The sequence below is a fragment of the Anomaloglossus baeobatrachus genome, chromosome 4 (assembly GCF_048569485.1).
Source record: "Anomaloglossus baeobatrachus isolate aAnoBae1 chromosome 4, aAnoBae1.hap1, whole genome shotgun sequence".
Classification (NCBI taxonomy): domain Eukaryota; kingdom Metazoa; phylum Chordata; class Amphibia; order Anura; family Aromobatidae; genus Anomaloglossus; species Anomaloglossus baeobatrachus.
The window spans coordinates 395,577,978-395,590,027 of record NC_134356.1 but is presented as its reverse complement, the minus strand read 5'-3'; the positions used below and the strand labels follow the sequence as shown (position 1 = coordinate 395,590,027).

Below are 12,050 nucleotides of genomic sequence, written 5' to 3'. Positions count from 1 at the left end.
GCCATCACAGAAGGTGCAGGACTGTGTTTTCTGGGGATGTGCACTTTCGGTTGGGCCTCTGAGCTCTCGCAGCCTGTGCATGCTGATTACATTGCATTCCTATGTAGCTAAAGCCACCATGTACATTAGATCTACGTAGGTCACCTAGCCAGGCTGTGATGTTTGGCTTATGTCAGGAAGGATCGGGTGCTGAATGCTGACTCTTATCCTCCTGGGAAATAAGCCGCCATTGGCTTCTGTTGGCAGTTTATTCCCCTCTCCCCATGAACGAACACTTGGCCAAATCAGGCCCAGATTACTACTTCTGTCACTGGTGTCTTACTCCCCCCGTCTCCAGCAGGCGGACCCTGTATTAGCATGTGGGTTCATTGTTGGCAGCAGTCACCCGTTCATGTCTTGACTCTTTTGTCTCCTCTCCGTTCACAGGATGACGCCCGGCAGCTCTTTGCATTGTCGTGCACAGCGGAGGAGCAGGGGATAATGCCGGACGACCTGGCGGGAGTGATCCGCAGACTGTGGGCAGATCAAGGGGTGCAGGCCTGCTTCAACCGCTCCCGCGAGTACCAGCTGAACGACTCCGCTGCCTAGTAAGTGTTGTCAGGTGGATGCAAACAAATGTTCCATTCATGACAGCAAGCAGAGATCTTGGAAATGGTGAGGAATAGAAACAAAAGGTCCTGATTCCTCAAGACTGTTGGGGATCACTGAGTGAGGTGCGCCAAATTCATTGAGGAGCAAGTGCCTCTTAACTTTGGTGACCCTTTTAGCTGTGTTGAGCCAGCTGTGTCAGAAGCCAGACCTGCGCCAGTCAGGAGCTGCCGTGTGCCAGGCCCAGACCTGCGCCAGTCAGGAGCTGCCGTGTGCCAGGGCCAGACCTGCACCAGTCAGGAGCTGCCGTGTGCCAGGGCCAGACCTGCGCCAGTCAGGAGCTGCCGTGTGCCAGGGCCAGACCTGCGCCAGTCAGGAGCTGCCGTGTGCCAGGGCCAGACCTGCGCCAGTCAGGAGCTGCCGTGTGCCAGGGCCAGACCTGCGCCAGTCAGGAGCTGCCGTGTGCCAGGGCCAGACCTGCGCCAGTCAGGAGCTGCCGTGTGCCAGGGCCAGACCTGCGCCAGTCAGGAGCTGCCGTGTGCCAGGGCCAGACCTGCGCCAGTCAGGAGCTGCCGTGTGCCAGGGCCAGACCTGCGCCAGTCAGGAGCTGCCGTGTGCCAGGGCCAGACCTGCGCCAGTCAGGAGCTGCCGTGTGCCAGGGCCAGACCTGCGCCAGTCAGGAGCTGCCGTGTGCCAGGGCCAGACCTGCGCCAGTCAGGAGCTGCCGTGTGCCAGGGCCAGACCTGCGCCAGTCAGGAGCTGCCGTGCACTTGTGGCATATCTGACAAATTTATTGTCTGTGCTCAGCTGTGCCCTTCACCACACAAAGCTTCACTCATGTTTCAGAAAGCCACCAGAAATGTTGTAAAAATGCCAAAAGTCACATTTTTGTGTACCGTATGTTTCGGATTAGAAGGCTCACTTTTCCACATAAAAATTTGGGAGGAAAATGAGGGGTGCGTCTTATCCGAATGTAGCTTACGGGGGGTGGTGGGGAGGGGGTTACAGGAGGCAGGGGAGATGCTGTGGGCTGGGTGCTGTGCTGCTGGCAGTGAAGGAAGGGCTGCTATCGGCGGTGCGGGCGTCAAATAATGGCGCCCGGAGTCAGCGCGTGCACACATGGAGCTCGCGGCTCAAGTTCTCATCTGCACATGCACGGATTCCCTGCAGTGGACTCAAGGAAAATGGAACCTGGAGGTGGCGCGAGCGCAGATGAGATCTCTGCTTGTCATTGAGCCAAGAGCTCCATCAGCAAGCGCCACCTCCGGGTGCCATTTCTATGAAGCCCCCACTACCAACAGCTTCCGGATGCTCCTCCTGCCATGCAGTGCCCGCAGCATCACCCTACTCCACCCCTGCCTCCTGTGACCCCGCTCCACCACCGCTGCCGTCTTGGTGTAAAATCGATGAATCGTGGCCAAACTCTGTTAGAAAGTTGCAGAATTCTTAATATTCCCAACGGACTGGACGGCATCTGAGAATTTTGGGGGTTCAGACTTCTATTAAGACCGGAGTCACACTGGTGAGTGACTCGAGAGAGGATTGAGTCACATCACCTGGCATGGCCTTCCTCTCTCCGGACTGGAGTTTGCTGCTGCATGTATTTCTGTGCAGCTGCACCCTCCTGTCCGTAGAGCGGCGGGCCATGCTGGGTGATACGAGTCATCCGCGAGAGGATTGAGTCGCAATTGTGACCCTCGGCCTAAGATTTTGTCATCCATGAGTTTGCCTCCACTCTCCGGTCGTCCTGTGGTCGTACATCTCGTCCCTCGTCTGTTGGCAGTTCAGCCGGTCGGGATTCATTGTGCGAGATCTGAGTAGGACGTTGGTTACCTCGTTTTGCATGGCTTCTGATTGCTCTGGATAATGCGGACAGTTTCTGGTGGGCTCTCCATGTGTTGTGTGATCCTGGCTGTAGATGGGGGCAGTAGTAGTGATTGTGGCTCTGGGATGCTGGAGGTTGTAGTTCAGTTAAGCTAATGATCCTACATTCTCCGCTGAGGACCGGGCTCATATTAATTTTTTTCGTGATTTGCGGTTTCGTCTAGGCGTTATTTTTAGACTTTGCAGGTGAATGTGCGGAGGGGGGTGTCGGGGGGCGGAGTTTGACGTATCGGAAAACCTATTTGCATGTAATATGTTCCAAGAGGCAAATCATCCCGGTAAGTTTCTGGGTGTTGGCACCGGCAGGATTAACCCTTTCCTGCTGAGGCAGCCGCGCACGTGTCCTAATAGTCTGGGATGATGATCCGGGGCTAATTATCGCCCAAGAAAGACAGAATTGTTTCCCTCTAGCTATGAAAGCTGGGTGACAGTCACAAGTCCACCAGGACAGATCACCCAGCTTTCTGTACACGGTAACACCGCAGTAGGAGACGCATCACCGTATATCCGAGCAGGATCTGGGCCGGTCAGGTGACTGCTTTTATGGCAGAGCTTTTGGCTGTCACTCAGCTTTCCAAGAACAAGAAAATGGCTGAACCGTTTTTGCAAATGTGACCGAATACGACGACTCCAGCCCTCATCTGGCCCGCTGTAAATATGGCTCCATCTTTGTTTTATACTGTGCCAGCTGAGCACTGCGTCTTATATATTGTAACAGGCCCAGCAGCTGTGCAAACAGAACCAAGAAACAAGAGTTCACTGCCTGCAAGCAGAGATCTTAAAGGGAACTTGTCACCACATTTGGCCCCTATAAGCTGCGACCACAACCACTGAGCTCTTGTATACAGCATTCCAGAATACTGTATATAAGAGCGCTGTATAACATAAAAAACACTTTTATAATACTCACCTAGGGGAGCGGTCCAGTCTGATGGGTGCCGCTGCTCTCTGGTCCGGCGCCTCCTCTCTGCGATCTGGCGCCTTTGCGGCAATCGCCATCCTTTTTCCTCTGAGGCCAGTGTGCATGATGCGTTCTACGTCATGCACAGTAGCTAGCATTGCGGTCCTGCGCAGGAGCGCTTCTCTCTACACTGCTCAGGGCAGATGAAAGTATTGTAGTGCGCATGCGCGGGTGGTCTTTAACCTTTCCTCAATCCTGCGCATTACATATACTGTGATCTGCCCTCAGTAGCGCAGGAGCGAAATGGAGGCCTGGGCTGGATAGCAGGAGAGCGGAGATTGCAGAAGAGAGGAGACGCCAGACTGGAGAGGAGACCACCATCGGACCGGCCCACTCCCCCCCTAGGTGAGTATTATAACCGTGTCTTTTACATTAAACAGCGCGGCCTTGGCCCCTTATATACAGTATTCTGGAATGCTGTATATAAGAGCTCAGTGGTGGTGGTCGCAGCTTATAGGGGCCAAATCTGGTGACAGTTTCCTTTTAAAGACTGAGTAATTGTCACACAAAGTCCAGATCTTTGCATTCTACAGTGAAGGGTCTACATTTAGAGAGCTCTGCGCCGGCCCTTTAAATCTAATTGTTTTTTTTGCTGTCTCTCCCTTACACGTTTTCATCTTTCAGTCCTGACGTAATGTGGTTTTCCCTCCAGCAATTAAGTGGTTAAAGGCAAATGATAGCTATGTAAAGCAGGATTTACATGAGGAGCTGGGCCTGGCAGTTCCATGAAAGGGGATCCTGACGTGTTTTCTGGCTGCCGAGAGTTCCAAAATAGAAACTTGTGAAGAAAAAAAAATGCAAAGTTTGTGCACCCTCTCCTCTCCTCTCCTCTCTAGCAGAGGGAGGGGCTGCATTCTCATTAACAGTGTGCTGGCCATCTGCAAGACCCTAGGATACGATCTGCGAAGTCATAGGATGACAACATGGCAGCTAATAACGGGCGGCATTGCGCAACACCCGCTATCGTCAAGAAGGAGCAGGATGAAGTGTTTGCTCTGCAGCAGGTCCCCTGGGTCTTGTTTGCAGCTTGGCCCCTCGGGGTTTAACTTGCTAAGTATCTGTCCTCCATAATGAACCGAATTTCTGGGTTTTGTGGCAGCTGTGTAAGTGGCTCATTAGAGCCGTTAACGAGGTCAAATCAATATTAATTAGCGGGGTGGTAAGTGAGGGTCTCCCCCGGGAGTCATTGCTCGGAAGTGCTGTCATCCCCACCGGGAGCAAGCAACAAGTTGAGACTTGGCGCAGCGCTGTGCGCCCGCGTGTTAGCGATAGTCTGTGTAATTAATTAATTAACAGCTTGTTTACTGCTGGGATAATGAGTTGGGAGGGTAAAATATAGTTATAGAAGTGATAAAATCCCACCATGAGGATTGCGAGAGTCCACTTCACATTGCTGAATCAGCAGATTCCAGGGCTTTCAGCTTTGTTTAATTTTCTCCGCAGTTACCTGAATGATCTGGAGCGGATCGCCCGGTCCGACTACGTTCCCACGCAGCAGGACGTGCTGAGGACGAGAGTGAAGACCACCGGGATTGTGGAGACGCATTTCACCTTCAAAGATCTCCACTTCAAGTGCGTATATGACGGGTGATCACATGACAGTGGCCCGTCCTGCCCCAGCGTCTCCTCCCGCACTGCGATTCGTTCCAGATAGCGTTTACTGCTGCCACTAATCCGTTACTCCATATCTACAGAGAGAAAAAAATAATCCATCTATAAAAATTGCATCTGTGACAATGACTGCCACCTGGTGGTCACTGTGTAACTGCGGCCTACAGTTTAATTTCCCAATTGGAGCAGCCTGTGCTGCTTGGCTTCTGTTTAGTGTCTGCGATCACACTGTATGTCGCAGTCCAAGATGGAAATGACACAACCCAAGATAGCGAGTTCAGGAAGCAGATTCTCAGACGTTTCTTAACTTCCTTTTACTGCAGAATGTTTGATGTCGGGGGACAGCGGTCTGAGAGAAAGAAGTGGATTCACTGCTTTGAGGGGGTGACGGCCATCATCTTCTGTGTCGCTCTCAGTGCTTATGACCTCGTCCTGGCAGAAGACGAGGAGATGGTGAGTAACGCTGTGATCACCTGTGCTGACCCAGGATTGTATCGTCTAATACACAGATCCAAGCCCTGGCTGCACAGTGAAATAGATGAAATCCTGGCAGCCATTACTGTTGTGTCCATGGCTGGAAAGCAGCCATCTCCCGCTCATATGTGCCTGTTATGTCACCTGGAGCACGTCTTCACCTTCCCGCTGTCTCTGTGAGGTCACGTGCCTGTTGTGATGTTGTGACGTCATGCCGAGCACACGTGTTCATGTTCCCACTGTCTGTGATGTCATCCAGAGCACACGTCTTTACACCTCACTGTATCTGTGATGTCACTCAGAGCACACATCTTCACGCTCCACTGTGTATCTGTGATGTCACTCAGAGCACACGTCTTCACACTCAGCTGTGTATCTGTGATGTCACCTGGGGCACAGGTCTTCACACTCAGCTGTGTATCTGTGATGTCACCGGGGCACACATCTTCACGCTCCACTGTGTATCTGTTATGTCACTCAGAGCACACATCTTCACGCTCCACTGTGTATCTGTTATGTCACTCAGAGCACACATCTTCACGCTCCACTGTGTATCTGTGATGTCACTCAGAGCACACGTCTTCACACTCAGCTGTGTATCTGTGATGTCACCGGGGCACACATCTTCACGCTCCACTGTGTATCTGTGATGTCACTCAGAGCACACGTCTTCACGCTCCACTGTGTATCTGTGATGTCACTCAGAGCACACGTCTTCACACTTAGCTGTGTATCTGTGATGTCACCCGGGGCACAGGTCTTCACACTCAGCTGTGTATCTGTGATGTCACCCGGGGCACACGTCTTCACACTCAGCTGTGTATCTGTGATGTCACCCGGGGCACACGTCTTCACACTCAGCTGTGTATCTGTGATGTCACCCGGGGCACAGGTCTTCACACTCAGCTGTGTATCTGTGATGTCACCCGGGGCACAGGTCTTCACACTCAGCTGTGTATCTGTGATGTCATCTGGAGCACACGTCTTCATGCCCCATTGTGTATCTGTGATATCTTTTCTCTTGTCTGCAGAACCGAATGCATGAAAGCATGAAACTCTTTGACAGCATCTGTAACAATAAATGGTTCACAGAGACATCCATCATCCTCTTCCTCAATAAGAAGGATCTGTTTGAGGAGAAGATCATCCACAGTCCGCTCACTATCTGCTTCCCAGAATACACAGGTGAGATGACGCCTGACTGCTGCACCTCAATCCCCGATCAGTGCCACCTCCTAACCTGTTTCTTTCCTCCATTGTCTGTGCCACGTCCTGTGCCACTGTGATATCACACTCATCTTTTTTCCCCCGTTGTTTTCCTTTTTATTCTCTTTGACACCCAGACTTGGTTTACAGGGACCCATCCTCTTGAGAATTTGGTTATAATGGGAGGGAAACTATTGAGGGATCCCCACATCAGAGCTGGTTACAATTGTCAAACATTCTGCTGTTGGAGCAGGTCCTGGAGAGTATATTTAAGGCCCATAAAGGGGGTTGTGAGCTGGGACACCCCCTCTGTGATGACATTAAAGCCTTGTTCTCTAGTAAAGGTTATAACATGTGGCACCTAACACTAACACAATCTGCACCTAGCACAGGGCTTGTTCATATTAGTGTTTGGGGGATCACTGTCTTTCGCTGTCCCCTTCTATCATTACCTCCCCATAATGTCCGTGTCTCCCCACAGGAGCGAACCAGTACGATGAAGCCGCCAGCTACATCCAGAGCAAGTTTGAGGACCTGAACAAGAGACGTGACACCAAGGAGATCTATACGCACTTCACCTGTGCCACCGACACCAAAAACGTCCAGTTTGTGTTTGACGCGGTGACGGATGTGATCATCAAGAATAACCTGAAAGATTGTGGTCTTTTCTAAGCTCTGGGTGAGGGTCTTACTGGTTACATTGGTTCCAAGGCCAATATATTCTGTGATTTATACACCCTAGTCGGCAAGTGATGTGTGCGCGTGTATTATACACTGGGGAGGTTGTTATGGTCTTATGTACAGGTGAGAGCAGAATATGCGCCACAATTCTCAGTGCCATTCGCAGTGATGCATTTGGCGCATCTTATGCCTCCTCCTGATTGGATGACTTTACATCAGAATTTTGACAAATATTAAGCCCCTTCATTGTCAAAACTGTGTAGTGAGGTGCAAGAAACCCCTCAATAAATGTGACGGCCGGTGCCTCCTCCGGTGTTGTGGCCCGGCCTATTGTATCCCTATGTGTTCGGCTGATGGTGGTTGTTCCTCCTCTACAGGTGGCTGATTGCATCTTGCGCTTCTTCTTGCAGGGCCGGTGGTGACGTCAGCAGGACACGGGGGAGCACATATTTGCCGCCTCCTCTGGATTTTACAGTTTTTATCCCGAGTGTCTCATTTTGTAATTAACCTTTCCTCTGCTGGATGGAGTCTGCTGCGGGGAGCAGCACTCTATGAAAGGCTGAGCTTTGCCATCTTGGCCGCATTGGATTATTAACCCTTTTGCCTGCATTCCCCCCCTTCTGCCTCCTGTACCAGTGGCCATTTTTTATTTTTGCATATGTTAATAGCACAGCCTGTGTCCCGGAGCGGCAGATTTGGTGCAGGGGGTTGAATTTCCCACAGCCTTATTCCTGGATTGCCTCGGACTTCATTACTTTCGTCCTCGGCTGCAGGGCGTTATATGTGCATGTAACGGTTTCATGACAACTATTAACTCCTTGATTGCAAGGGGAAGCACACGGCGGCCATAAGTGCAGAACCATGCAGTGCCCGCAGCTTTAACTCATCCTTGACCAAGGGTGGGTTAAACCTGCGCAGATTCCTGGTTTGCAGATTTTTTTTTTTGCCTTTTTTATTCTTGTATCATCATTTCCTTACCTGACGGGGATCAGGAGCAACATCCAATCTGTGGTCTCCCCTCCCCGCTCGTTACTGTGTGTGCGCCGCACCTCATCAATGGTGGTTCACCCTGTCCGCCAAAACTCGCATTCCTGTAAGAAAAAGGGTGTAATAGAGAAAAGTAAGAGAATCTAGGCTGTAGACGTGGGGCCGGCAGCATCGCTCCTCCGCCCGCGGGGGTGCTGGTGTTTGGGCCCTTGGAGATCATTATCTGTAGCTTTTGTGCCTTCAGCTGTTCTGTGTGGTTTTTATTTTTTTAATATTTTATGTTGTATCTTAATATTATAACTGTAGCTCAGCACATAACAGGAGATTATAAGAGCTGCCTCCATCTTGAGGTTTCCCTCCCCTCCACCTTATCTTGCATTCTTTGCTGTAATGAAATCCCACCACACCCTGCTTTTCCCTCCCCACGTTTCCAGACCTGAACCCCCTTCGTCAGACCCAATCTCCGGGCCAGTGGCATCTGGTTCAGCTCTTCATTGGTCAGGATCATGGTATCTGGCCAGTCTGACAATGAGGAGGTTAATCAGATGGGAGACCCTCCCTGAGCTTAATTTATTTTCCTTTGGTCGTGTGGGCCCCGCGGCTCATAACAGAGGGGTGAAAGTGACTAATGAGACTTGGACCAAAAGCTACGTCCCCTCGTGATGCACCGTCGTACGGCTCGTCGGTTCAGTGGACAATTGCAGCCGTTGAGGTGTGAGGTCCGTGGATCCTCCGCATAGTGTCCACTAAACGGTTGTGCTGTTTTGTGGCCTCCATCACTGATGTATGGCCGGTCGTTCCTTACACCGAGTGCGATGTATATTACTTATTCCTGCCGCTTCCCTACTAAACTGTCTTTTAATAGTTTGTTTTTTTTCTCTGAAATTGTTCACAAAGTTTTAAATAATAAAATGTAGAAACTGTTCCCAGACTCTTCATTTACGGTCCAGGCTGTCGTGCCCTCACAGCTCAGGTGACAGTTCAGGGTTTCCGGACTCTTGATTTACGGTCGCCGCTGTCGTGACCTCCAGATCCTTCAGGGGTATGTTTTTTTTAATTCACTTTATAGCTTTTTTTCAGAACTATAGTGTAAAACGGAAGAAAAAATAAGGTACTCACCCCAACCAAAGACTTCACACGCCAACACTCAGACCACAGAGGAAAGTTTCACTGCACACAGGTGTATATAACAGTCATCAGCAAACAAGCCCCCGATCTTCATGCCCTTAACCCCTTCACCCCCGGCCACTAAAACACCCTAATGACCGGGCCATTTTTTGCAATTCTGACCAGTGTCACTTTGACAGGTTATAACTCTGGAACGCTTCAACGGATCCTGGCGATTCTGAGATTGTTTTTTCGTGACATATTGTGCTTCATGTCAGTGGTAAATTTAGGCCGATATTTTTTGCGTTTATTTGTGAAAATTTAGGAAATTTGGCGAAAATTTTGAAAATTTCGCAAATTTCAAACTTTGAAAATTTATGCCCATAAATCTGAGAGATATGTCACACAAAATAGTTACTAAATAACATTTCCCACTTGTCTACTTTACATCAGCGCAATTTTCGAAACAAATTTTTTTTCCGTTAGGAAGTTACAAGGGGTCAAAGGTCATCAGCAAATTCTCATTTTTCCAACAAAATTTACAAAATAATTTTTTTAGGGACCACATCACATTTGAAGTGACTTTGAGAGGCCGAGGTGACAGAAAATACCCAAAAGTGACCCCATTCTAAAAACTACACCCCTCACACTGCTCAAAACCACATCCAATAAGATTATTAACCCTTTAGGTGCTTCACAGGAACCAAAGCAATGTGGAAGGAAAAAATGAAAATTTTACTTTTTAACACAAAAATGTTACTTTAGCCATAAAATTTTCATTTTCACAAGGGAGAAAAGAGAAAGTGCACCCTACAATTTATTGTGCATGTTCTCCTGAGTACGCTGATACCCCATATGTGGTAAAAATCAATTGTTTGGGCGCACGGCAGAGCTCGGAAGGGAAGGAGCGCCATTTGAATTTTTGAACGCAAAATTAGCTGCACTCATTAGCGGACGCCATGTCGGGTTTGAAGACCCCCTGAGGTGCCTAAACAATGGAGCTCCCCCATAAGTGACCCCATTTTGGAAACTAGAGGCCTCAAATAATTTTTCTAGATGTTTGGTGAGCACTTTGAACCCCTGGGGGCTTCACAAAAGTTTATAGCGTTGAGCCGTGAAAAGAAAAAAAAAAATTTTTACCACAAAACGGTTGCTTCAACTAGGTAGCTTTTTTTTTCACAAGGGTAACAGGAAAAAATGCACCATAAAATGTATTGTGCATTTTCTCCTGAGTACGCAGATACCTCATATGTGGTGGAAATCAAATGTTTGGACACACAGCAGTGCTCGGAAGGCAAGGAGCGCCATTTGAATTTTTGAGTGCAAAATTAGCTGCACCTGTTAGCGGACGCCATGTCGGGTTTGAAGACCCCCTGAGGTGCCTAAACAATGGAGCTCCCCCACAAGTGACCCCATTTTGGAAACTAGAGGCCTCAAATAATTTTTCTAGATGTTTGGTGAGCACTTTGAACCCCTGGGGGCTTCACAAAAGTTTATAGCGTTGAGCCGTGAAAAGAAAAAATTTTTTTTTTACCACAAAACGGTTGCTTCAACTAGGTAGCTTTTTTTTTCACAAGGGTAACAGGAAAAAATGCACCATAAAATGTATTGTGCATTTTCTCCTGAGTACGCAGATACCTCATATGTGGTGGAAATCAAATGTTTGGACACACAGCAGTGCTCGGAAGGCAAGGAGCGCCATTTGAATTTTTGAGTGCAAAATTAGCTGCACCTGTTAGCGGACGCCATGTCGGGTTTGAAGACCCCCTGAGGTGCCTAAACAATGGAGCTCCCCCACAAGTGACCCCATTTTGGAAACTAGAGGCCTCAAATAATTTTTCTAGATGTTTGGTGAGCACTTTGAACACCTGGGGGCTTCACAGAAGTTTATAGCGTTGAGCCGTGAAAAGAAAAAAAAAATTTTTTACCACAAAACGGTTGCTTCAACTAGGTAGCTTTTTTTTTCACAAGGCTATCAGGAAAAAATGCACCATAAAATGTATTGTGCATTTTCTCCTGAGTACGCAGATACCTCATATGTGGTGGAAAGTAATTGTTTGGGCGCATGGCGGGGCTAAGAAGAGAAGGAGCGCCATTTGACAGCAAAATTGGTTGGAATCATTAGCGGACGCCATGTCACGTTTGGAGACCCCCTATGGTGCCTAAACAGTGGAGCTCCCCCACAAGTGACACCATTTTGGAAACTAGAGCCCTCAAATATTTTTTCTAGATGTTTGGTGAGCACTTTGAACACCTGGGGGCTTCACAGAAGTTTATAGCGTTGAGCCGTGAAAAGATTTTTTTTTTTTTTACCACAAAACGGTTGCTTCAACTAGGTAGCTTTTTTTTTCACAAGGGTAACAGGAAAAAATGCACCATAAAACGTATTGTGCATTTTCTCCTGAGTACGCAGATACCTCATATGTGGTGGAAAGTAATTGTTTGAGCGCATGGCGGGGCTCAGAAGAGAAGGAGCGCCATTTGACTTTTCAAACGCACAGACGCAGTGCACTGATCGGCCGCTGCAGGACGCACGGTCGGATGCGATAAA

At 49.1% G+C, this 12,050-nt stretch overlaps 1 protein-coding gene across 1 annotated transcript in view; it reads left to right on the top strand.

The window, feature by feature from the left end:
- The window catches only part of GNAI2 (G protein subunit alpha i2), a 42,281-nt gene extending 32,966 nt beyond the window's left edge, over positions 1-9,315 (top strand). The window contains exons 4-9 of the mRNA XM_075345280.1: positions 427-587; positions 4,877-5,005; positions 5,368-5,497; positions 6,550-6,703; positions 7,206-7,403; positions 7,816-9,315. Coding sequence (XP_075201395.1) covers positions 427-587; positions 4,877-5,005; positions 5,368-5,497; positions 6,550-6,703; positions 7,206-7,396 — 765 coding nt within the window. The 3' untranslated portion in view covers positions 7,397-7,403; positions 7,816-9,315. The remainder of the gene's footprint in view (positions 1-426; positions 588-4,876; positions 5,006-5,367; positions 5,498-6,549; positions 6,704-7,205; positions 7,404-7,815) is intronic.
- Positions 9,316-12,050: the final 2,735 nt, after the last annotated feature.